At 44.6% G+C, this 26,278-nt stretch overlaps 2 protein-coding genes across 3 annotated transcripts in view; one reads left to right on the top strand and one right to left on the bottom strand.

Moving 5' to 3' along the window:
- Window positions 1-1,887: 1,887 nt before the first annotated feature.
- On the bottom strand, window positions 1,888-9,028 carry LOC308672474 (phospholipase A2 inhibitor and Ly6/PLAUR domain-containing protein-like; the record flags this gene model as incomplete). Its single annotated transcript, XM_081335440.1, has 5 exons — window positions 1,888-2,036; window positions 4,007-4,150; window positions 5,852-6,004; window positions 7,023-7,139; window positions 8,977-9,028. The coding sequence occupies 5 exons, from the start codon at window positions 9,026-9,028 to the stop codon at window positions 1,888-1,890; spliced, it is 615 nt and encodes a 204-aa protein (XP_081191566.1).
- Window positions 9,029-11,452: 2,424 nt separating this feature from the next.
- Window positions 11,453-26,278, top strand: part of XRCC1 (X-ray repair cross complementing 1) — a 28,514-nt gene continuing 13,688 nt past the window's right edge. For both annotated transcript variants that reach the window (XM_081334725.1, XM_081334724.1), the window contains exons 1-16: window positions 11,453-11,553; window positions 13,270-13,362; window positions 13,932-14,039; window positions 15,101-15,259; window positions 17,102-17,182; window positions 17,287-17,404; window positions 17,764-17,885; window positions 18,649-18,772; window positions 19,291-19,516; window positions 21,584-21,700; window positions 21,784-21,883; window positions 22,911-23,085; window positions 23,375-23,429; window positions 23,601-23,746; window positions 24,421-24,511; window positions 25,568-25,643. In XM_081334725.1, the coding sequence (XP_081190851.1) occupies window positions 11,503-11,553; window positions 13,270-13,362; window positions 13,932-14,039; window positions 15,101-15,259; window positions 17,102-17,182; window positions 17,287-17,404; window positions 17,764-17,885; window positions 18,649-18,772; window positions 19,291-19,516; window positions 21,584-21,700; window positions 21,784-21,883; window positions 22,911-23,085; window positions 23,375-23,429; window positions 23,601-23,746; window positions 24,421-24,511; window positions 25,568-25,643 (1,842 nt within the window). In that variant the 5' untranslated portion in view covers window positions 11,453-11,502. The remainder of the gene's footprint in view (window positions 11,554-13,269; window positions 13,363-13,931; window positions 14,040-15,100; window positions 15,260-17,101; window positions 17,183-17,286; window positions 17,405-17,763; window positions 17,886-18,648; window positions 18,773-19,290; window positions 19,517-21,583; window positions 21,701-21,783; window positions 21,884-22,910; window positions 23,086-23,374; window positions 23,430-23,600; window positions 23,747-24,420; window positions 24,512-25,567; window positions 25,644-26,278) is intronic.

Below are 26,278 nucleotides of genomic sequence, written 5' to 3' on the forward strand. Positions count from 1 at the left end.
TGGGCTCATCTTTTGACCTATCGGATTGTCCACTCCCAGCCAGCCTGAGACCCAATCCTCACGCCTTCTCAACCAAGCTTCCTTTGGTACAGGAAATTCCCTCTACTTTTACAAGGAAGAGAAAGAATTAAATGTGTGTCTACAAAACAATGTATATCGTGCCTTAGGCAATGAATACGCCTATTTATTGTTCAGAACAGAGGTCATGCAAAAGTGCCAGCTTTGCAGTTGCGAAAAAGAATATTGTGGATTTTCTTAAAGTAATATAGTTGAGCAGGAAGCTAAATTCTCTGGTGTCATTTTTCTGTAGCTGGGTCATTAGTTGCATCACTCTTAATTTTAGACCAATGTTTCTTAACATTTAGTAACTTTTAAGACATGTAATCTTCAACTTCCAGAATTCCCCAACCAGCACACATCTTAGACTTGCTAAGGTTGAGAAATTATATAATATTATATATTATACCATAGATTAGCTAACAAGCATGATAGCTGAGGAAATTTGGGAGTTGAAGTCTTAAATTTGCCAAGTTTGAGAAACATTGTGTTAGACAAATGAGAATAATACTTCATTAAAATGTATGTCTTGGCAAGGTCCTGAAGTCCTGAAGTCGACTTTGAGACAAGGTTTAACTCAGAGGTGTCCAACTTGACAACTTTAAGACTGGAATTCTGGGAGTTGAAGTCCACAAGGTCTTAAAGTCACCAAGGTTGGATAACCCTGATTTAATACTTTTGTACGTCTGTATTATCTTGCGCTTCATAACCTAATGTGTGGAAATTGATGCCTGCACAACAGATGGTGCTCTTTCTATTGCTAAGAGATTAATCAAACCTTAAAAAGATATATTTATGTCATGGAAGAACTGGTTTTATTAGGGGCTTTTGAAATAGTTGCTTATACAGTAGATTAAACATGAATGACCTCAAGAAAATGAAGAAATTACTTTTCTTTATTTAAAACTACTTTCCTTTCTTGAGGCTTTCCAGAAATGTTTTTGAGGTTTTAAAGAAAAGACTGGACAGTCATTTGTCCAGAATGATAAAGATAGTCTTTGTTTAGTGATCACAAATGGACCGGCAATTCAATCTTAAGTAAAGCAGTGAAGTGCTAACTGAATCCTGTTATGATCGTATTTCAACTTTCCTTTGTTTTATAAACGTACTTTATGAAGACAGGAGGACCAGTCATAAAATTACTTTTTAATCACTGTTGTAACTGTGAAGTTATTAAATGAGGCAATCATTAAATGAGGTGAGGAGTCCTGCTCTGGACAGGGGATTGAACTAGAAAAGCACCAAGATCCCTTTCAAGTACCGACTCTATGAAACTTTACATAAACATTATCAATTATGATAAGCCATCTGTCTAGGCTTCTCATATATATACATATTTACATAAAAGGGAGCGAAAGGACAATAATTATATACTGCATGTATGTTTGTGTGTGATGTACTACATGTGTTGTTGGGTTTTGGTAGTTTGGCTCCCTTTTTATTTTTTTATTTTTCCCCCTTCATTCTGTTTCACTCTATAAATAAAGGCAAATAAGTAAATATATAAATACTGTCTCCCCCTCCCCCTACCTTTATATTCAGGGAAACAGGAATCCTTTTGTGAGGAGGAGAAAGGAGGATTAGTTACGTTCGCTGCCATGAGGTTATGAGGTTTTTTTTTTAGAAAAAATAATAAAGGTGAGATTTTTTTTAAAAAAAAATAAATCTAACAAAAAACGTACACATTTGTGCTTCTTTTTCATGCCGTTTATTCATTACATTCAGTAAGGGAGATAATATAAGGACCACACTCGCAGGCTCCAAGACAGTGAGGGACAAATCTGAGGAGATTCTTCAGAGGCCTTCGTCGCCAAGGCTCTCAGCATTCCCTTAGGTGCTGTTGGCTTTCAGGGTTGGGCTGCACCCAATTTTCTTGAGGTGAAAAGTGATTCCTGCAGAGTAAATGTTGGTCTCCAGGGGCAGAGCGCATGCGGAGGCAGAGCCGCAGCCTCTGGCAGCAAATGTCACAGGGATACCTCCTGGGGAACGAAAATTCAGTTGGTTAAGGCAGTGGCCCCCAACCTTGGCCACTTTTAAAACCTGTGGACTTCAACTCCCAGAATTCCACAGCCAGCCAAGACCAGTCCACAGGTCTTAAAAGTGGCCAAGGTTGGGGACCCTTGGATAAAGGGGTCCTTGTGGCATCCAAAAAGAGAGCTGCCAGGTTGCCTGTTCCGATTCTACCTCTGCTATCACTCCAAATGGTTCCGTTGCAGGAATTGAGTATGTCTAGTTTCATGAAAAGAACATGATAGCAGTGTTCCGATATCTAAGGGGCTGCCACAAAGAAGGGGGGGTGTCAAAGCTATTCTCCAAAGCACCTGAAGGCAAGACAAGAAGCAAGGAATGGAAACTAATCAAGGGGAGAACCGACCTAGAACTAAGGAGAAATTTCCTGAGAGTGAGAACAATTAATTAGTGGAACGACTTGCCTTCAGAAGCTGTGGGAGCTTCAACCCTGGAGGTTTTTAAGAAGAGATTGTCTGACATGGGATAGGGTTTCCTGCTTGAACAGGGAAATTTGAACAGGGAATTGGGCTAGAAAACCCCCAAGGTCCAACTCTGCTGCTCTGTGTTATTCATGTTCTGAAGAACTGTCTCTCGGCTGTTCGGTGGAAACCTACAAGGATGGTAGTATCTGGCATACTGGTCATAAACCTGTCTTTTGGCTGGATTCACACAAGACACTATACTCTCTTGTTGACTTCTACATGAAAACACTGTGTGAGGTCATCCACTCCACTGGGGTCCAATATAATCAGATATGCAATTATACCTTTTGAGCCCAGACTGGCTGTATGAAGCTTTCAGTCTCATCTCAATGCCTGGAGGCTGTGCAAATCCGGGAGGGGAAAAACAGAGTCCAGTCAGTCCTATAGTGACCGAATGGCTGTGGCTATTGGGACTGCCCATGGGAATTTTCCATCTTTACTCCTAGATGGGGTTGCACTTTCCAGTCAGGAGTGGTGAGCAGGTAAGAGATAGAGGAGCAGCTGGCCGCTTTGGCCAAGGGGGATGGAATGTAGTGAGCAGGTGGATTTCCAGCAAAGGGGGGGGAGCATTCAAGAGGAGTAAGAGGCAACTCAGCCCGGATATTACGTGTGAGAGAAAGAGGTTGAAGACAATCCCTCCCTAATAGTTCCCAGAGTATATTGTAGGTGCAAATAGCACCTACAGTCCTCAGTCTGACAAGATTTTCTCCGTAGGGGTGAAACAATAAAGAACTCAGCTTGGAAGAATCATCACATATTTGCACAGCTCCATCTGGAGCGCCGGACTTGACTTATTGCAATGTGTTTTATATGGGGCTGTTCTTGAAGACCACTGAGAAGCCTTCAGTGGGTCCAGAATGCAGCGGTGCGAGCCAGGGATCGGCTTGCCTCAGCATGCTCATGTCATTTATGCATTTATATTTCCTTTTTTTTTAACTGTCCATTCTCCCTGAGAGAGGGACTATGGACGGTGTACATAGAGCCTTGGTGGAGCAGTGGGCTAATGCCTCCTTAAGTAACACCAGCTGCCTGCAATTAGTGCAGGTTCGCATCCCACCAGGCTCAAGGTTGACTCAGCCTTCCATCCTTCCGAGGTAGGTAAAATGAGGACCCAGATTGTTGGGGGCAATTAAGCTGACTTTGTAATAATGCCGCTTGGGGGTGTGTGAAAGCCCTAATAAGCAGGCATATACATAGAATGAAGGCTACTGCTAAGCTTGTAAGCCGCCCTGAGTCTTCGGAGAAGGGCGGGATATAAATGGAATTAAAAATAAAAATAAAATAAAATATCACCAGTAAAACATTAACGTCAGGATAATTTAAAATTAAAAGTTTTAAAATTCTAAAAATAGCATGATAAAATTTAGCAATGTCTCTATGCTGAGTTCCACTGGTTTAACCCTGGATGCCATCTGGGTGTTTGCATAAATGAGCTCTATTAGGCAAATGAAACTTACCAGCAGTCAAGGTTCCAGAGGCGGTTATACAATGATTGTCTTGTCCTACGCAGTTCAGAGAGTTGATCTCTTCGCACTGATCAGAGCCAAGGTTAAAGCAAGCCTGGCAGGTCAGCCCATTGAGGGTGGTATTCTCAGGGGGTACTACAAAGATGATGCCACACAGAAACCTTAGTTCAGCAGCTCTCACTTATATGCCATAATATATAAATCAAAGCATTCACAGACATGAATTTACTGCGCTGGGCATATTTATGATCATACCTGCTACAGCAGGGGTCCCCAACCCCCGGTCCGTGGACCAGTACCAGGCCGTGGCAAGCCAGCAACTGGGCTGCACAAACAAGCAAAGCCCCATCTGCGAGATGCAGGCAGCCCACAAAACCACACCCCCTCCGGTCCACAGAAAAACCTCTCTCCACGGAACCGGTCCCTGGTGCCCCAAAGGTTGGGGACTCCTGTGCTGCAGGACACAAGTCTCATAGAATTGCAGGGGAAGCCCACTGTTCTACTGGAATTCTGAACGAGTCACTACTTCTAATCAGATCTGGCAATTACAATGGGGGACACAGTTTTATTCCAGACTGGTTCGAAAACAATAGTGGATGATTTCCATTTCAGCTGATGGTAGGTACACGGTCAGTTACAGTTTTACTGTTCGTGGGAAGCAGGCAAGGCAATCTCTCTTGGTCACAATCTTTGTCACAAAATGAAGGAACTGTAGCTGAGATCATTATTCCATTGAAGACTGCAGCGTTTTAATCACCCGTAGTCGGACAGCTCTGCAAAGTGGTTTCCTAGGTCTTCCAACAACCTTTGATCGGAAAAAATGAGAAGAGGCAGGAGAAAACTAGCTAAGAAGCCTTAACATAACCATCTAAGGAGCTGCCAGGAACCTAATGGAACTGGGGAAGTAGATAAGAAAAAGGATTTCTCCTTGTTTGCTTTTCCATAGAAACGAATCTATTGAAAATCTCCCAAAGAGGTGACGGAAAGACTCTCTGGAGGATGGTGGTGCAAGGAGAAGTAGAAGGAACACCAGAAAGAGGTGATAACAGTGTCCCTCAAACTTTGGCAGCTTGAAAACGTGTGGATTTCAACACCCAGAATTCCCCAGCCAGCATGCCTATGAATTCTGGGATTTGAAGTCCACACATCTAGGTAGCAAAAGAACTCATATCTTTCGTTAAAAGGCAGAAGCTTTTGTGAACTGCACAGTTCTTCCAGACTTTTCACAAAATTTCTAGAGAAAATACAGAATCTTGGAAATTGCAAGTGGGATTTCTTGGATTTCTTGTAGTGAATTGATCAAGAGGGAGGTCTTTTGAAATGCATCGAAATGCTTCCCCGTGCGTCTCTTACCACCTTGCTGTTCATCAGTGAAGCTGATGTTCAGTTTGAAAAGGCGAGGATCCCCCTGGATATCCAAATGCGATCCTCCCTCTTAATGTTAAGAAAACTAAAGGAACGTTGAGGAATGAAGTTTGAATTTTGGCCTATAGAATGTTGCATTCCTGGTTTCCTTCATACTTTTTCCATGCACTGCTAGCATGAAATGATTTTATTTCTTATGCCAATGGCCTGTTTTAATCTGGTATTTACAAAGACAAGACTTGTATGCCGCTCAGAGTCAGCTTTGACTGAAAGGATTTATAAACCGTGTAAAATTAATTTTTAAAAGTACATCAGTTTTAAGCAGCGTTGGACCTGCTGGCTGCTCGAACTGGATGTGCCAAATTAGGTAGAAAGGAATACATGGAAGTAAGCTACCCCAGTGAAAATTTGGGGGAGTAAGAATATCAACTTCAGGAACTTTGGTTTGGGAGAAAACAAACGGTTCCTTACAATCTAACGCTTTGTGGTTGCACGAGTCTTCTTGGCAACAGCTGGTGGTGCTCCAGAAATGGATCTCAGAGTTGATGGTGACACTGATTGCGCCAGGCTGGCAGCTGCTTCTAGCAGAGCAGACTTTGACCGTCTCAGTGATTTTGTCAGACCCTGGTGAAGAAGATGCAGACAAGAGAGGTTTTGTTAAATTAGATACACCTTGTTGAAAATCTGTTTGGTAAAATAACTGAAGTACCATCAAGGCAGATAATATTCTGAAACTGGAGAGACTTCTCTCCTTTTTTTAGATTCAGAATAATGGGGTTCTAGGTATTAAAAAATGAAGTCTTGCTATAATCTATTTGGAAGGAAGATATACTGTATGGGTGGTGTACAATAATATAAAATATGTCTAATTTGAATATTTAGGCATATAAATACACTCCTTATATATGTATATATTGATTTCTATCCCACCTCAAGGGGATGCACAAATATATCCATTGGGGTGCAGGAAGAAAACGCTAGAATATCTACTCACATTTATTTATTCCATCTTTTTAAAAAAATTCTGTTTGGGGGAATGTTTACATATGAAATGTATCATCTCAGTCAATCAATCTTTATTCGGTCATAGACCAGCAGGTTCATCCATCTGAAGTTAATGACTCTGAGTGTCTAACAATGTTAAAAAAATATAGCAAACAGAAAGACCCCAGCCTGCAAAATAAACAATACCCACAAAAGAGCAGCCAGCATAAAGTCAGATCCATCCCTAACAATTAACATGGTCAATGCAGAGGTGAACCCCATCTCCTGACCCCCCCACACACACACACACCAAGCTTTGTAACAGAACCAGGTGTTGAACACCTGATGGAAGCCAGCCTAGTTGGGGCCGATGATCTAACTTTCAAAGAGTATGATAGTCCAAAGGGTGGGTGGTATGTTTTATAAAGTTTAAAAAGTTTACAATGTTCTCTAAGGTCCACACTATATGAATAAGTAGACATGTATCAATAAATCAACATACTGGGAAGACCTGCTCCAAAGTTTTAGGGATAAGGTTGCCCAGTCGAAAAAAAGTTTGCTAATTCACTGTTCTAGGCTCTCTTCTGGGAACTAAGCTCACTTAACTCCCTCTGCTGGTTCAGAGCAAGTCCTGAAACCTTGTCTGTCTTTTACTCACACAAGGAATTTACTCCTATGAAGGTAAGACAGGTGTCTTCAGACGCTCCGCAGGTGCGGCTCAAGCCAGTGCAGTCTTTACCTGGACCTTGACAGGTCTCACAGATGAAACAGGAACCTGGAAAAAACAACAACAACACAGATGAGATGCGGCTTATTCAATAAGCTATGATGGAGAAACTGTGTTTCAGTTGAATATGTCTCATGGTGCAGAGTTGTGTTTCTTAAAACTTTTTGTTCTTAGGAACCCTTCCCAGTTTTAAAAAATTATGAAGAACCCTCAAAGAACTTTTGTTTGCACGGGTTACCTTTATTGATATTTAAGGTAAAGGTAAAAGGTAAAGGTTCCCCTGCACATGCGTGCTAGTCGTTTCCGACTCTAGGGGCCGGTGCTCATCTCCGTTTCAAAGCCGAAGAGCCAGCGCTTGTCCGAGGACGTCTCCGTGGTCATGTGGCCGGCATGGCTAGACGCCAAAGGCGCACGGAACGCTGTTACCTTCCCACCGTAGTGGTCCCTATTTTTCTGCTTGCATTTTTACGTGCTTTCGAACTGCTAGGTTGGCAGAAGCTGGGACAAGTAACAGGCGCTCACTCTGCTACGCGGCACTCAGGATTCGACCCGCCAAAGTGCCGACCTTCTGATCGACAAGCTCAGTGTCCTAACCCACTGAGCCACCGCGTCCCTTTATTGATATTTACCATATAAAAATTGATGCTTTTTAAAAGAATATTTATTTATGGAATCATATAAAGGCACCACTATAAAGCCTGTGAAATTTTAAGTAAATGTTTTTTCAGAAAAAAACCCCTCTATATTTTTTAACAACAACAACAAAAAAAAAGAGAGACATTATTTTAAAATTTTGCAAATATCTTCCCCAGTGCTTTTTTTGTAAAAGAAAAAGGTGCCGGAACTCACACATGTTATACAACCCGCCTTGCCTACCCTACAAGGTTCCATCCAAAAAAGGTGCTGGAACTCCATTCTGAGTGTTCTATGAATAAAAAAGCCCTGATCTTCCCTATCTAGTAAATAATTTTGATTTTGGAGACCCCCTGTGATGGGTTTGAGGGGACCTCAGGGATCATCAGACCACCCTTTAAGAAACAGATGTGTGGAGAAACCGTACCTCAGCGTTTCATCCAGTGCTTTTTTTGTAAAAGAAAAAGGTGCCGGAACTCACACATGTCATACAACCCGCCTTGCCTACCCTACAAGGTTCCATGCAAAAAAGGTGCTGGAACTCCGTTCTGAGCGTTCTATGAGAAAAAAGCCCTGGTTTCATCAGAATCAGAAGAGGTAGGAAATCCATCTAGAGTTCCTTGTCTTCATCAAATGAGGCTGTCTGTCTTTGGTAGCCCCTCTAGAGTCCATACTCAGAATAACAGAGTAATAAATTTGGAAGAGACTTTGGAGGCTTTCTAGTCCAGTCCCCTGCTCAGGCAGGAGACCCTATACCAGGGGTCTTCAAACCTGGCGCTTTTATGTCTCATGGACTTCAACTTCCAGAATTCCTCAGCCAGGCATGCTGGCTGAGGAATTCTGGGAGTTGAAGTCCATGAGTCACAAAAGGGCCGAGTTTGAAGACCCCTGCCCTATACCATTCCAGACAAGTGGCTGTCCAGTCTCTTAAAAACCTTCAGTGATGGAGCACCCACAACTTCTGGAGGCAAGTCATTCCACTGGTTAATTGTTCTCACTGCCAGGAAATTTCTCCTTAGTTCTAGGTTGCTTCTCTCCTTGGTTAGTTTCCATCCACTGGGTCTTGTTTTCCCTTTGGGTGGTTTGGAAAATAGGTTGACTCCCCCATCTTCTAACCTGTGGCCTCTAGAGCAAGGTAAAAACATTCAAGCATACAAGCACATCTCTGAGACTGGACGCATCCACCTTGCCTTTACTCTAGCTGTAAAGCAGAAAGACTGCTGTGTCCATAACTACATCAAAGCAAACTTACCTTGAGTTAGGAGGGTGGCCAGAAGGACACTGAGGCTGGACAAAGAGGCCATGTTGGTGAGTCCTGTAATCTGCAGATCCGTAGAATCTGAGATGGAAGCATCCTGAGCCGGGGGAATATATACTGGACCAATTACATAAGGGTGAGGGAGTGAGCAAACAAGATTGGCTTGAGAGGCACTTAAAACCTGGGCAGCCCCTATCTGCTTTCTGTACTCTTCCTTGTCTGCTGATGGCCTCAAGGGGCCCCTTTGTGTGCCAGGTGGCTGTATTCCCCTAGCCAAAAGGAGCACAACCAACTTTATTTTCTGAAATGTCTCTAGTGCTTGGCAAGTGAGGGAGACAAGGTGTTGTATTTCAATTCACAGAAAATAAAAAGAAAGCCAGAGAAAAAGAGGAATGCTTCCTTATCTAAAATCTAATGGCCACTTCATATTTTGTCCAGAACAAATGAGCCCATTTGCAGTGGGACCAAGTCCCAGTCATCTAAACTTTCACTGCAGCTTGGAATGGGGGGGGGGGGGAACAGCCATCTGGAGATGCCAAGATTGCAATCATTCAGAACAACCTCTTCAGATTGCCTTTATTTCCAAAAGTAACACACTGTGCATTTGTGTGTATGTGTAAGGGGGTGGAGGTTCATTGTGAATCTGGGGGCAAGCAGGCAACTTAGCAGCAGTTCCAGGTGCTGAGAGCCTGCCTTGAAGGCTTTTGTTTTCAAAGATCTTGGCACTATTTTGCCTCTTGATGACTGGACAATTCTAGTGGCTATAGTTGTTCCCAGTTGGAAATGGCCAGTATAATGACAGCACAATTGCTTCTGTAACTGCCCTTAAGGCAGTTGGAACTTGTCACTTTTTCACCCTTCACAATGAAGGGTGAGGATGTCCAGTCTGCAAAGAACTTCTGGGTATATAAAACTTTACTGTGCTGTTAACCAATCCTGAAATGGTTCAACAGCTAACATAGGGATTCAAACAAAACCCAGTTCTTAAATATGGTAGCTAAAGAAATTCCAAGAGGGTCTGAAACCGAAGAGACATACCGTAACACTGACTTCTGAAACAAGATGTGTGTTTTCGGAGCAGTTTTGGAGAGGAAACAATATTAATAGTCACACCAAGGAATTAAATGGGATGCTCTTCTTAGACTTGAGCATTAAAGGTTGTGAAGCCCCAAAGTTATCAACATTAACATTAACTAAAATTAAGAAACGTTATGAATCCTACAGTGGGACATGTTGAGATTACAGTATCCATCTTGTTATAAATTATAGTTTAAAGGTAAAGGTAAAGGTTCCCCCGCACATGCATGCTAGTCATTTCCGACTCTAGGGGCCGGTGCTCATCTCCGTTTCAAAGCCGAAGAGCCAGCTCTTGTCCGAGGACGTCTCCGTGGTCTTGTGGCCGGCATGACTAGACGCCAAAGGCACATGGAACGCTGTTACCTTCCCACCGTAGTGGTCCCTCTTTTTCTACCTGCATTTTTACGTGGTTTCGAACTGCTAGGTTGGCAGAAGCTGGGACGAGTAACAGGTGCTCCACTCTGTTACGCAGCACTTGGGATTCGACCCGCCAAACTGCCGACCTTCTGATCGACAAGCTCAGCGTCCTAACCCACTGACCCACCGCGTCCCTTTCAATTATATAGTTTACTGATGGATAATTGGTTCACTGGATATGCTAAACCCAAATGAAACAAACCACATTATGGATTGTTACACTGTAAACAATTTTAAAGGAACTCTTGGCTATATCAAGAATGCAAAATGTAGAACTTCCAAGCTATGATTTGGATTCTTTTAAGGAGCCTTGCCCCACAACTATAACTAAATCTAACTAGTCTGGATATTTGGAATGGTGTGTGTGTAACAAACATGTCAGTACTAGATTAATAACCAGATTCATAGAAATAATGCATTGCTACTTTTGTTGATTTTTTTAAAAAAGAAATGTTACTTATTTGCCTTTTCAGAGATAAGGCTAGCTAGGCTATCTTACTTCCTCCAAACTAGAGGTTTTTCTTGCCAACTAATGGTGGGAAACCCTCCCAATGTTTTTCAAACTTAGTCACTCTTGTGGCTTTCAAATTCCCAGAATCCCTCAATAAGACCATGCTGGCTGAGGAATTCTGGGAGTCGAAGTCCACAGGTCTCAAAGCGCCCAAGTTCGAAAACTAACTCCCTCAAAAAGGCAGGGGGGAAAAAAACCCGCATGCGCAGAAGCGCAAGCAAAAGGCCGCGCTTCCAGCGCCAAAAGCATGGTGATCGGAAAGGCGCGAATTTGAGCATGCGCCAAGAGTTTCATTTCCCCCCCCCGCCCCGCCTCCACACTCCACCAAGACCCCTCCCGCTCGGTCTGACTGCGCGGCGTTTTAGAAGAACGTCATCGGTTTGAGTTTGCGCGCGGAGTGGAGGCCAGCAGGAGGAACCATAGAGACGAGCGTCGCTGAGTGTAGAGCGCCCATTTCCGGCGCTTGGCGGGGTTTTGCTGTCGGGTGACGTCGGGTGACAGAAAGTGGCGGGGCGATGCCGGAGATCGAGATCCGACATGTGGTATCCGCGAGCAGCTCCGACACGGTAGCGCGGCGGCTTCCTCGGTGTGGGGGGGCGGGGCGTCCGTTTGGGGAACAAGGCAGCGGGGAGATGGGGCTGTTGGGGGTATGGAGGCAACCATTCTGGGGCGGAGGGGGAGTCGGATATGGGGCGGTGCACCCTGGTGGCTTCTTGGGGGGGGGGCGGAGAAAATAGTACGAAAAAAAAACAGCCTCCACTCGACGAAGCCGTGCTTGCCTTCCCACGATACCTAGGCCAGACAAAGCCAGAATGGCTTACCTTTAGGCTCCAGCGTGTTGCGGGGGAAGCCAGCAGTGGTCGCCGGGCTGGGTGGGAAACCGACCATTGCCTTAAGCCAGGGGTCTTCAAACTTGGCCCTTTTATGACTTGTGGACTTCAACTCCCAGAATTCCTCAACCAGCGCGGCTGGCTGAGGAATTCTGGGAGTTGAAGTCCACAAGTCATAAAAGGGCCAAGTTTGAAGACCCCTGCCTTAAGCCGTAACCTGGATGGATGGATGGATGGATGAATGAACCTTTATTGTCAAAGTACAACCATGTATACCTTGAGATTGGCTGAGCCAATCTGGGATCCCAAAGGTGCCTTTTCCTCTCTCTCTCTCTCTCACGAGGCAACTGGGCTTTATTTCTTCGGCTTCTTGGATGAGAAGCGAAAGGTCTTCAAGGGAAAACGAAGTCCAGTTGTCTTTGGGACAACCCTGAGCCTGGAGGACGGAGGACCTCCAGAGACCTTGAGCATCTGGGGTGTAATAGGATCCAGTCGTTGTGATCCCCCTCAACTGGTTTTAGGGCTTGGGGTGTTGGGTGGAGCTAACCCAGAACAGACGGAGAGGGAAGAAGAAGGAAAAAGGTGTCATAAGAGGGAAAAAAGGGATGTCTGAGAGAGGGGTTGGGCTAACATAATACATCTGACTAAACTGGGTTTGGGGTGTTCTGTTTTGAATAATAATAATAAAAGGAAGAGAAAGAAAGAAGTTGGAAGGGACCTTGGAAGTCTTCTAGTCCAACCCCTTGCTCAGGCAGAAAAACCTTATATCATTCAGACAAATGGTTGTCCATTTGTCTACTTAAAAACTTCCAGTGTTGGAGTACCCACAAGTTCTGGAGGCCATTTGTTCCACCGATTAATTGTTTTAACTATCAGGAAATTTTCTCCTTAGTTCCAGGTTGCTTCTCTCCTTGACTAGTTTCCATCCATTGCTTCTTGTCCTGCTTTCAGGTGCTTTGGAGAATAGCTTGACTCCCTCTTCTTTGGAGGAGCCCCTGAGATATTGAAACACTGCTATCATGTCACCCCTGGTCCTTCTCTTCATTAAACTAGACATACCCGATTCCAGCAACCGTTCTTTATATGTTTTAGCCTGTTACATGAAGTAGACCATTGGATTACTGTAAGCCAGAATAGAGCTCCGCTGGGTTTCTCAACCTCAGCAACTTTTCAGATGTGTGGACTTCAGTTCCCTGAAGTTGGCTGGGGAATTCTGGGAATTAAAATCTGCATCTTAAAGCTGTTGAGGTTGAGAAATGCCAGAAGAGAGCAGCAGGTACTTTTTGATGGATTTAAAGTTGAAGTGTGCTGTGTAAACCCAGTCCATGGCTAAGACCATTGGGGAGGAAGAAAGGAAAAAAGAAGGAGGGGTAAAGAAGGAATGAAGAAGCCGATGTATGGATAGCAGGATTGTTTTCTTGCCATTGATTTAGCCTCTTCTCCTGTCCCCAGACTCATTGTGCTGAGAACCTGCTCAAGGCTGACACCTATCGCAAGTGGAAGGCTGCCCAGCCTGGGGAAAAGCAAATCTCTGTCATATTACAAGTGAGTTTTTGCTAGTCCCTGGGTGAAATCAGTCGCAAACATGGTCCGTAGTTGTTATAATACTTGCAGTATGACAACTTGCTGTAAGCATATTTATGCAGTTAGAAACATGTGTGCATATTAATTATAGTTCTTCAAGCCCAACGCTTTTACTTTCCCTCTCTTTTGCTGTGTGTATGTATGTATATAACACAAATAAATGCTTTTCAGGTGGTATTTGGAATTTCTTCATAATTTATTATTATTGCAGTTAATCATTGTTCTTCAAAGCAATACTGTGTGCTCAGCCCTCCACCAGTCTCCTCAAAATTAGCTACAGTTAAGATGTTAGAAAAAGCAGCAGCTGGAAAAGGAAAACTTTTCTGTCTTAAATAAATCAGTCAAATTGGATAATAATGAGTTTGTTCCTGATTTAGTATAAAGTAGTTTTGTGTGCTGTTAGCATGGCTTATATACACGGTTGGGATATATTTGGTTAAATCAATATCCAGTTGTTAAGACCTGGGCCTATAGGATTCCTTTCCTGCATTTTCCACAATTCCTTACTGTACTCTCCTCCCCCAACACAGTTTGAAAAAGAGGAGCAGATTCACAGCATTGATATTGGCAATGAAGGCTCTGCCTTCGTGGAAGTGCTGGCTGGCAGCTCTGCCTCCTCCAGTGAGCAGAATTACGAGGTGAGTGAATTCAGTACTGTCTGAGAGTTGCCATCACAGCACAGAAGTGGCATTCTTTGAGTCTTCAATGAAGGGGGTTTGGTGCTATTTCTTTTGTTCCATTTGAACATGTACAGTCAGAAATAGTAGGATTCCAGCAATGTAAACCAAACATCACTTGAATACAGGTGTGTGTGGCTCCATACAGGATGACTGCTTAGCAGTTTAGGAAAAAGACGAGAGCAGGAGTAGGCAACCTCGGCTGTTTTATGACTCGTGGACTTCAAGTCCCAGAATTCCTGAGCCAGCCAGGCTGAGGGGACAGGGAGAGGTTTCCTAGCTGAGCCATGAATTCTGGGAGTTGAAGTCCACGAGTCATAAAAGAGCCAAGGTTGCCTGCCTCTGACCTAGATGAACTCCCTGCTAGCTGGAGAACTGTTCAAAGTTATGGCCGACCTCCCAAAAGCTACTTATAACCCAGATTTGAAGTTCTGATGGCTACCCCACCCCCACTCCATGGTCACATGACCATATGTGGGACACTCGGCAAACAGCCCGCATTTACAACCCTGTGGTCACTTGAGTGTGATTTACAACACTTTAATGCACTATTTTTTCATGTCTCCTCTTCCCTGTTGTCTCTCCAAGCTGTAGCGTCCCCTTAGGGCAGGGGTAGGCAACCTGGGCTCTTTTATGATTCGTGGACTTCAACTCCCAGAATTCCTGAGCCAGCCATGCTGAGGGGAAAGGGAGAGGTTTCCAATCTGAGCCATGCTGGCTCAGGAATTCTGGGAGTTGAAGTCCATGAGTCATAAAAGAGCCCAGGTTGCCTACCCCCTGCACTAGAGGAACAAGAGGGACTCTGCTTTCCCCCTGTGCTTAATGTCCGTGTTGTGATATTTTTTCCCTGTGTGTGACAGTTTCTCTCAAGAGCCCAAAATTCTGATTTGATGTTCTATTGCTTGTTCTTAGGCTGTTTTGGGGAGGACTCTTCTGGATTAAGCCTGGGATTCAGTAAGAGAGAGATTTTCAAAAAGATGCGTTTCTTGATTTCCATTGTAGCGCTTTCCATTCTACCTCAGGTGCTGTTGGTGACATCCTCCTTCATGTCTCCCTCAGAGAGCAAGAGTGGCACCAACTTGAACAGAGTCCGTATGTTTGGGCCAGATAAACTGGTGAAGGCTACAGCTGAGAGGAAGTGGGACCGAGTTAAGATTGTTTGTACCCAGCCGTACACCAAGGTTTACATTTTGGAAACAAAATTATATGGGATGCTGGCAGGAGTCTGCCTTGCACTGCTGCATTTATCTCTTCCTCAGAAGCTTGATAAAGAGCTGGTACTTTTTAGAGCAGGGGTCTTCAAACTCGGTTGTCAAGTTTCAAGTGACTCTGAGGCATTGTTTACCTTAAAAGTCCTTTATTGGCCTAATACACCGGCAAATGCTTGCTCGAAGGAAGCTGGAATCTGAAATCTTTGCCTCTTGCATAATATGTTAAAACACAATTCTCCACCTTTCTAATTTTGTCATTAAACATTTTCCAATTAAAGAATCAGTTTCCCTTCCGTTTAGAAAACCCACCAAGGTCTTATCTTCTTTAGTTAGAGATGGCCTTGAAAGTGCAATCCTACTCGTCCACCCTCCCAACCTTAAACTAAATCTCTTAAAACAATACACAAGTTTAACATGAAATGGCTGCTTCTTCATCTCTTGCCAAGCAATAACATTCGATGTTAGCAGCATTGACATCGGTCCTCATGGACTTCAACTCTCAGAATTCCTCAGCCAGCATGCCTGGCTGAGGAATTCTGGGAGTTTAAGTCCATGAGTCATAAAAGGGCCGAATTTGAAGACCCCTGCCTTAGCAACTCTTGTGTTTGATACCTGTCATTTGGTTTCCATGCCTCTTATAACTGCATTTTAAGGGTGAAATGGTTGTCAGTTCCTCATATGAGAAAAGTAGATCTCGTGCAGTTTTGATGATCATCTGGCAAACAGAAGCGAATAGGCAAACAAGCGAATATTTAATTTCTTCTAGATGGGACCCCGAATTTTTGGGTATTCAGTCTTTCTGGAGGTGAGGTGAAGCTCATCTTCAGACGTTCATAATTATGCCTTTTCTAGATGAAGGTCTGTAGATAGTTAAATGAGTTAAAATCGAGTTGATCCTCTTTTTTTTTTTAATAGCCTTACCTTGTGAATGTTTACTCAGGAAAAAAAGCTTGCTGACTTCAGTGAGACTGATTCCCAAGTATAGGTAAAGGTTCCCCCACACATGCGTGCTAGTTGTTTCCAACTCTAGGGGTCGGTGCTCATCTCTGTTTCAAAACTGAAGAGCCAGCGCTTGTCCGAGGACGTCTCCGTGGTCAAGTGGCCAGCATGACTAGACGCCAAAGGCACATGGAATGCTGTTACCTTCCCACCGTAGTGGTTCCTATTTTTCTACTTGCATTTTTACGTGCTTTCGAACTGCTAGGTTGGCAGAAGCTGGGATGACTAACAGACGCTCACTCTGTTACGCGGCACTTGGGATTCGACCCGCCAAACTGCCGACCTTCTGATCGACAAGTTCAGCGTCCTAACCCACTGAGCCACCGCGTCCCTTACCCAAGTATATAAACGTGGAATTGCAATTTTAACTAGTGGGCTAACTTCTCTCAAAAGAGCACTGTAGGACAAAAAAAAAAGGTAACAGTTAGTAGCCATTTATGTTAAGCAAGACTGTCCCTAAGGGAGGCTATGAAGAGGAAATTGCAAGCTCTCAATAGGTCAACCTTCCTGTTGATTTATTAAGACCACCAGGAAACTTTCCAGATGTCCTTGGACTTGGGAATTTTTAGAATTTGAAATCCCCATAATAGGGCAATGCCCCAAGAAGGCTACAGTAATGCTAGTCTTTTTTTTCCTAATATTTATTAGCCACTCCTAAATTTATCTACCTTCTGTTACAGAGCTGGTTTCTGTCCTAGCTTTGGAGGGAATGTGGTCTGTAGTTAGAGGAGTCAACAGTTGCATGCACGGAATGACAATTGTTGATGGCTGCCTAATTTGCCTAAATCTGAATCCTCTTACATCTCTCTTCAGTCTCTGGCTTATGGCCTTTCCTTCGTGAGGTTCCATTCTCCTCCAGACAGCAGTGAGACGCATTCCAAAACGGCTTCACCGGTGAGCATCCCTTAAGTTACCCGATATCTATGATCCTGTATTTTACCACTCTTCTTTGCCGAAATCTGGATATCTCACTCTCTTTTTTGTTCCACCTGCATCAGAAAGTCACCAAATTGGGCCAGTTTAAGGTGAAGGAGGAGGACAGCAATTCCAGCTCTTTGAAACCCGGTGCTCTCTTCTTCAGCCGTGCCAGCAAACCCCTGGTCTCCCCTCCTAAAGGTAATTATCACACGTTTTATCCTACCTAAAGGTTGTTGGAAGATCACAGTTACCATTAATCATCCAGGCAAGAGGAGGCGATAGTCTTTCTCTGTTGTTCCTTAGAAGCTGATAATATGTGAGGATCTGCCTTTGCAATGAAGGTTCTCTCAACGCTAATCACTATTATCAAATGAGATCTGATAAAGTGAGGTCTGTTACCTTCTTCCCTTGGCCATTCTTGAAATGAAAATTGTTTCGGTTGAAAATGTCAGTTTTAATGCTTTATCTCCTCTTTAGTGTCTGCAGTGTTTTCTGTATGTATAGATATCCACGTCGAGACTGGTAACTGATGACGGTGATAATTATTATTCTTGCAGCATCTCAGAATGACCAGCCTTCACCCAGTTACGCTGCTGCCTCATTGCAGACCAACAAATCTCTTTCTCCTGACTCTTCACCATCAGCGGTGGAAAAGCCCACTACCAAAACCCCACTCAAGGTAAAGAAGAGAAAATAGAAGCCACGCGAGTGGGCAAATGGTCACATTCCAACTTTTTTCTCTCCCTAGTTTGCTGTCCAAGCTGAAAAGCAAAGATAAATTTCTCATTTAATGACCACCACCATTCAGTGACGGTTTGAAGTTTCAGTGGCACAGAACAAGTGGTACATATGACTGACCATCATAGTTGCAGCTGTTACGGCGCGCGCACACACACACACACACACACACACACACACGTGATTGTGGTCTAACCATTCAGTGATTGGCTTGCAGTTATGTCATGGCTGCATCCTGTGCTCATGTGATGTCTATTTGCAACCTTCACAGTTGGCTTTTGACAAGCTGAGTCAACGGAAGAAACGAGGAGGTTGCAAATGGTCACCATGTGATGTTGCACGAGTTGCTTAATGACGGCAACTAGAAGAGCTGGAACTGCCCTCATAGGTTTGTACAGTCATATATATGATGATGTGTTTTATGACCTTGTCACTTAGCAACAGAAATTCTGTTCCCAGTTACTGTTGTTAAGCAAGGACTACTGTACTCCCGTTCCACAATCTACTATGTTGCCTCTCTAGGAACGTGAGCAAGATTCATTCATGGATCAGAGCAGCATGATGGGTGCTAGAATTATTTACAGCCAATCTAAAGGATCCTTAATCTTATATCTGTCTTAGAAGTAAATCCAGTGAAGTTGGGAGAGGCTTCTGTCCAAGTATTTTAGGATTAGTTGCAGCCTTAAGTTTTCTTGTCTTTGCAGGAACCCACCCCAGTGAAAAGGAAGTTTGAGTTCAGCAAAGAAAATGCTGGTCTCTCATCAGCAACCAAGAAAGCTAATCCTGATAAGTCCCGCGTAACACACCCGCCTTCCAAAAAACACAAAGGTGTGTGAAGAAAGGGGGAAACTTGCAAGTTGAAATTTCATGCAGTACATAATATTATTATTATTATTCATCTATTGCTTGAGCAGGGGGTTGGACTAGAAGACCTCCAAGATCCCCTCTGTTGTTCTGTTATTCTTATTGGTGTGGCCACCCATCTCAGAAAGCACCTCTGCCTGTTGAGCAGTATTGAAACAAAATGAAAGCAGTTGTGTTTTCAGCACATTACTTACTTTTTTTCTTTTTAAAATTATCTTTATAAAATTCCAGAGTCAAACATTAAAATATTAACATAAAAGGAAAAGGGAGTAACAGAACGAGTTAAAATGACAAAAAAAATGCATCAGAATTTGTAAATATTGTTACTACATTTACTTTCTTGAAGTTGGATTTTAAGCACAGACTGTGGGTAGAAGGGAATTTCTTATATGCTGGCGTCTGATTTTGACAAGGAATGAGCGATGATTTGGGCCTGCCTTCTCCTTACCTGACCTTCGCGTTTTGTTTTTGTGGATTTGCAGTTTCTCTTTCCACGTCTCCTCCCCAGAAGACGCTACCTTTCAAGAAAGCTGTTCCAACGCCGTCTTTAGAGGAGACAGCAAACGGGTCTTTCCAGCAACTCCTACAGGGTACCGTCTTCGTGCTGAGCGGTTTCCAGAACCCCTTTCGCTCTGAATTAAGGGACAAGGCCTTGGAGATGGGGGCCAAGTACCGTCCAGACTGGACCCCTGACAGCACTCACCTCATGTACGTGACAGTGGATCTACCCTCCTAAAATGTGCATTTTTTTTCCCTTTCACTCCCTGAAAGTTAAGCCATTGCAATCTCAAATCCTCTACTCCAGACATGTCAAACACAAGGCCCGGGGCCCGGATCTGGCCCGCGAAGTGGTTCCATGTGGCCCACGAAGCCATCCTGGAAACAGTGAGGGAACGGCCCCCACTGCCTTGGCCCTGGCCCAGAGACCCTCCTTCTGCCAGAGACCCTCAGATCTGTCCCACTCCTGCCCAGGCCCCCATAGGCACCCTTGATGCAAACGATGTAGAGCTGGCCACGCCCACCCAGTAGGCCATACGCACTCTAGCCACGCCCACCCAGTAGGCCACACCCACCCTGGCCATACCCACCCGGCCCTCTGAGGGCAACTGCAATTCTGATGTGGCCCTCAATGAAATTGAGTTTGACACCCCTGCTCTACTCGGTGAGCCTAAGACCTCAGCTTTGTTTTTGGTAAAAGAAGAACTTAAAGACACACACACACAGACACACACCAATTTTGCTAGGGTCGACCACAATTCGCTGCAGCCAGTTCGCCGCGGGACAAGAGTTACACTAATATCAAAAGGAATAGTGGAATAGAATCATTCGAAGAATGCCAGAGAGGAACAAAATGAAATGTGAATGAAAAAGATTAAAACAATTTTTAAATTATTGTAAACAGTTAAATAGAATTGTTAAATTGTCCTGCACAAAGTTGTCCATGACGACTTGTTCTGCAGCGAATTGGCCCTGGTGAGTTCTCCTATTTTGATTTTGCTAATAACAAACATCACAAAGAAGAAATTTGTTTTCTCTGCTGTGCTTCACCAAAATGACCAGAGCGTGGGCAGGACCTGTGGCAATTTCCAGTTTCAAAACTGCCATAGCAAACAGACACGGATGTCTCTGAGGCCGAGAACTTGTATAGCATAAACGACATGACTCTTGTGTCTGATACGGATGATGCAAATGCCAAGTTGTGTCCTTTGGGCAGTTAGTGCCCACACAAATACGCTGTTGCTTTGACAATAATTAGTGTAATTTGTTAGGGAAGACCTTGAACTAAGAGCTGATGGAAGATTTCAGTTATTCAGTGGGCGGTTCCCATTCATGGCTGCCCCAAAATGTGCATAGATGTGTTGGTTGGAACTTAAGTCCCCCTCAAGTTTGCTGCCTTAAACAGCCTTCCTTTTGCACTGCTGTCCAATGGTCAAGATCTCCCCCAGTGCTACTGCTCTTTTTATTTATTATATCCCACTTTTATTATTTTGATAAATACAGGTAGTCCCCGACTTACAACTATTCGTTTAGTGACCCTTCCAAGTTACAACGGCACCCAAAAAAAGTGACTTACATTAAACACTTAATGACTGTTGCAATGCCCCCACGGTCATGCGATCAGATTTCGGACCCTTGGCAACAGGCGTGTATTTATGACGGTTGCAGTGTCCCGGGATCATGTGATCACCTTTTGCGATCTTCTGACAAGCAAAGTCAGCGGGGAAGCCAGTGAGATTCACTTAACAACTATGTTAGTAACTTAACAAGTGTAGCAAATTCACTTAACAACCGGGGCAAGAAAGAAATGGAGCAAAATCCACTTAACAGATGTCTTGTTTAGCAATAGAAATTTGGGGCTCAGTTGTCATACGTCGAGGACTACCTGGTAACACAATGTGCCACACATACACAACGCACCTTCTTCCTCCTGTTGTCACTCCAACTGTCTTGTGCTGAGGAAGAGGGACTTGCCCAAAGCTACCCAGCCGGCTTTCATTCCTAAGGCGGGACTAGAACTCATAGTCACCTGGTGATTGGCCCAAAGTCACCCAGTGTGCTTTCATCCCTCACCTGAGACTAGAACTCACTGTCTCTTGCTGATTGGCCCAAAGTCACCCAGCCAACTTTCATGCCTAAAGGAGGACTAAAAATCCCAGTCTCCTGGTTTTTTGCTCGCTTGCCTTCACCACTAGACCGAGCTGGCCGGTTTCATACTGGTGCCTTATAGATTGCAAGGCATCTCTCCGTGTCAAGGGTCTCTCTTTCTCCTTCTAGCTGTGCCTTTGCCAACACCCCCAAATACAGCCAGGTGAAAGGGCTCGGGGGCACCATTGTACGGAAGGAGTGGATCCTGGACTGTTACCGTAGCCGTCGCTGCTTACCCTGCAAACAGTGAGTTGTCCAGTGGAACAGGAGCTAAGTAGGTTCTACTCGGTCTTCATTTCAAACTATAATTGGCAGGTTCCTTTTCCCAGGTACCTGATGGGTAGCCCTGATTCGTCCGGCAGCGAACAGGAACAGGAGAGCGAGGAGGAGACCACAGCTGCACACCGCAGAGTTTCGACTCCTCAGCAGGTAGGCTAGATGTGTTTGTTTCGGGCAGGGGTCCTCAAACATGGCCCTTTTAATTAATAATAATAATAAACCTTTATTGTCAAAGTACAACATGTGTACATTGAGATTAGCTGAGCCTCCCCCCGTGCTCCCTCCCCCCAACACACAGTGACAACAAACCCTCCATCCTACCACACCATGTGAACCAGCTACACCACACACCGGCCTCCCAAGTCAATTCTGCATAAGTTCACAGAGATTATATCCCATTTAAAAGCCTAGCAGCCCACGGATAAAAGCTATTTTTCAGCCTGTTGGTATGGCTGGCTATACTCCTATATCTCCTACTGGATGGTAGGAGAGTAAAGAGATACCGTCCAGGGTGTGAGTCATCCCTGAGAATCTTCCTCACTCTTCCAAGGCAACGAGCTCTGGCGATGTCATCCAGTGGTGTCAGGGGACAGCCCACAATGTCTTGTGCTGTGCTCACCACCCTCTGTAATACTTTCCTGTCCGCGGCTTTATGACTCGTGGGCTTCAACTCCCAAAATTCCTCAGCCAGGCATGCCAAGTTGGAAGACCCCTGGTTTTGGGGATGTTTTCGTTACTGTGCTATATAGCGAGTTTCATTATAGGTTTTTCCTATCTGATTTGACCATTATTTTGCAACCTGGACATTGGTGTAAGTCACAAGGCTGTAATCCTTTAATAGTGTTTTGCCTTTGTGGGGAAGATGCCAGGAATTTTTGTGAGGAGAGTCAGTTTGGTCTGGTGGTTAAGGCAGCAGGCCAGAAAGCAAGGAACTGTGAGTTCAAGTCCCGCCTTAGCCATGAAAGCAAGCTGGGTGACTTTGGGCCAGTCACTTCCTCGCAGCCTATTCCAGGGAAAATAGGAGGAGGAATGTGTGCTGGATTTAATGACAAAGAAATGTTGTCATTAAATCCTGCCTAGGCCTCCCCCCCCCAAAAAAAAAGACACAAAAAACCTTGCTGCAGCGAGTTTGCCTTCCTCTGTGCCTCTGTAATTGGCTCCTGTCCTTCTGTGCCAGAGAACCAGTGTGCCCAGCCCCAACCACAAGATTAAGCCTGCCACCAGCCCCAAAGCAATGCAGGCGGTGCCACCCAGAGTGTCTTCCGAGGAGGACGAAGAGGAGCCAACCACCTCTCAGAACAGCAACATCCACAACAATTCAAGGGCTTCCAGCGGGGATGAGAAATTTGCAGGTAATTTTGGGATGCAGGGAGATAACGGCTCCCCTAGAATCCGTTTGTTGGTAGGAGTGGGGCTGGTGGTGAGCGGGGCATGGGGCGGTTGAAACCAAAGGTTCAGATGCCTCTCTGCCCACCTTGTGGAGATGGTTGGCAAGGCTAATCAAGGTCTCTGGCTTGTTTGAGACGGCTAATCGGCCATCTTCTTCCCACCCATCATCAGAAGAGCTTACCCAGCCATTTGACAATGGCGGCATAGAAGAGATGGCTGATGCTTACTTTCTGTCTTTCTGTTGCCTCGTAGGTCTTCAGGACAACGGAGACGAAGGCTCTGGCGACACAGATGACGAGTTAAGGAGGTTGGTCAAGGGATACCCGTTGCAGTTGACCCTTCCCGTGTGGGCTGCATCACTTCATAACTGACACTAGAGCTTGCCGCCATCTTAGATTCTCTGGGTTGAAGCCTGGAAGCCTTTTGGGCTTGTAGTGGATCCTTTCCCAAAGCTGATTCCATCTCTCCTCTGGCTTAGAGTTGAAGAGGAGCACCGCAAAAAGCAGCAAGGCGGACGGAGGCTAGTTCCAGAACCAGACAGTGACCCCTACGCGGGTTCCACTGATGAGAACACAGATGTGGAGGAACAGGCAGACCCGGATCAGCCTATCCCAGAACTTCCAGGTTTGTCCAAACCGACCTGAAGTTTGGCATTTCTTTTTATTTATTTACTTACTTAATCCTTAAGTAACACCAGCTGCCTGCAATTAGTGCAGGTTCGAGTCCCACCAGGCTCAAGGTTGACTCAGCCTTCCATCCTTCCGAGGTAGGTAAAATGAGGACCCAGATTGTTGGGGGCAATAAGCTGACTTTGTAATAATGCCGCTGGGGGGGGGGGGGCGAAAGCCCTAATAAGCAGGCATATACATAGAATGAAGGCTATTGCTAAGCACATTGATTATAAGCCACCCTGAGTCTTCGGAGAAGGGCGGGATATAAATGGGATTAAAATAAATAAAATAAATAAATCTCAGTTCCAATATGTGGGTTTTTGGTCCATTACTCTTTAGCTAAATAATCAGTATCTAATACAGGTGGTCCCCGACTTACGACCACAGTTGGGACTGTAGCTTCCATTGCTAAGTGGTGCATTTTTTTAAAGTAAGGTGCCGAGAGAGAGTGACTGGCCCAAAGTCACCTGGCTGACTTTCGTGCCTAAGGCAGGGCTAAAACCTCACCTTCTCCTGATCTTTGGCCTGCTGCCTTAAGCCACTAGATCAAATTGGCTCTGATGATTAGAGAACTGGATTGTCCTGTCTTCATTCCACTTCTCTGGGAACTTTGCTTTTCCTTTCCAGATCTGTTTGTCGGCAAATGCTTCTTCCTTTATGGTGAATTCCCTTCTCAGGAACGACGTCTCCTGAATCGCTACATCATAGCTTTTAATGGGTGAGTTTTTACAAGATCATTGCTGTAGGACTTTCCCACTGCCTAAATGGGTTGCTGCATTATAACTATAAAAGCTGCCTATATATTTATATCTATCTATCTATGTCTGTCTGGCTGTCCTATTTATCTACCTACCTACCTATCTTTATATCTATCTATGTATCTCCTCTCTCTCTCTCTCTCTCTCTCTCTCTATCTATATCTAAAAACAAAAAGGGATGCGGTGGCTCAGTGGGTTAGGACCCTGAGCTTGTCGATCAGATGGTCGGCAGTTTGGCGGGTTGAATCCCGAGTGCCGTGTAACAGAGTGAGCGCCTGTTACTCGTCCCAGCTTCTGCCAGCCTAGCAGTTCGAAAGCACGTAAAAATGCAAGTAGAAAAATAGGGACCACTACGGTGGGAAGGTAACAGCGTTCCGTGCACCTTTGGCGTCTAGTCATGCCGGCCACATGACCACGGAGATGTCCTCGGACAAGCGCTGGCTCTTCGGCTTTGAAACGGAGATGAGCACTGGCCCCTAGAGTTGGAAACGACTAGCACGCGTGTGCGGGGGAACCTTTACCTTTATCTAAAAACAACTCTTCACCCAAAGAAAGTAGATGAAAATTTCTACCCCATATCTAAAGCCTGTAGAAAGAATTGGGTTTTTAAGAACTTCTAGGAAGCCAACCGTTGAGATCATCCAAACCTCATGGCGGAATTTTTCCAAAGGACAAATGCTGTGGCTAAGAAGGCACATACATCTAGGTCCCATAAGGCCACACTCTTTTACCAAAGTGACATGGAGCATCCCTCCTGTTCCCAGTCTGATTCGACAGGCAGGGACCACCAGAGATCAGCAATCCTTCATATGTACATAATTTTAGAGAGAGAAAAATAGGATTAAAAATGGCCCCATTTTTGAATATGTTTTTTTACGAAAGGCGGGAATTGAAATGGGTCTATGCTGTCCTAGTCTTGGTGCCAAATCAACTCTGTTTCAAAGGCTTCGTGTCCTAGATGCTTTCTTATCTGTAGAGAAAAAGAGGGCTCTCTCTAAAAAGCGTACTTCTTGCAGGGAAGTGAAGGACTACATGAACGAGCATGTAAACTACGTGATCACGGCTCAAGAATGGGATGACACGTTTGACGAGGTGAGCTGGCCTCTTCAGGCTTCAGGGAACTAGCCCCAAAGGGCAGGTCTTGAAACTGTTTAATAAGACCGATAGGACCATGTGTGTTACAATTCTGAAGACCTTTGTGGAATTGTCAAATTTACATGAGCAGGTTACCCAGTCTTCTGGTGGCTAGGAACCGTGCTAACGTCAGGAGCAAAAAAGTCAAGACTAGATGTTGAACTGCAGTTCAGAAGATTTATTGCTCTTTACACAAAAACCTAGTCAGTGCTAAATTGGCGCCAGATAAGGATCAATGAAATTGTTGAGAGGAGAAAAAAGGGCGAGATGGGGATAGGGGAAATTTTGCAGGACTCCTCTTTCATTGAACAAATTGGAGGAGGCCTACGAAGTTATGCCATTGCACTGTACGGCAGTGTTTCTCAACCTTGGGGACTTTTAAGATGGGTGGACTTCAACACGGGCTGGGGAATTCTGGGAGTCGAAGTCCATCCATCTGAAAGTTCCAAGGAGGAGAAACACTGCTGTACTAATAACTCTTTAAGTTGGTGCACGGGATGAAGTTTCCAAAAAGAGATTCCGTAAAAGGAGGAGAAAAATATGAATCTGAATGCCAGTATTAGCCAGCTTCAGCTGGCTCAGTCTACAAATAG

Source organism: Vipera berus (assembly GCF_964194415.1).
Source record: "Vipera berus genome assembly, chromosome: 9".
NCBI lineage: Eukaryota > Metazoa > Chordata > Lepidosauria > Squamata > Viperidae > Vipera > Vipera berus.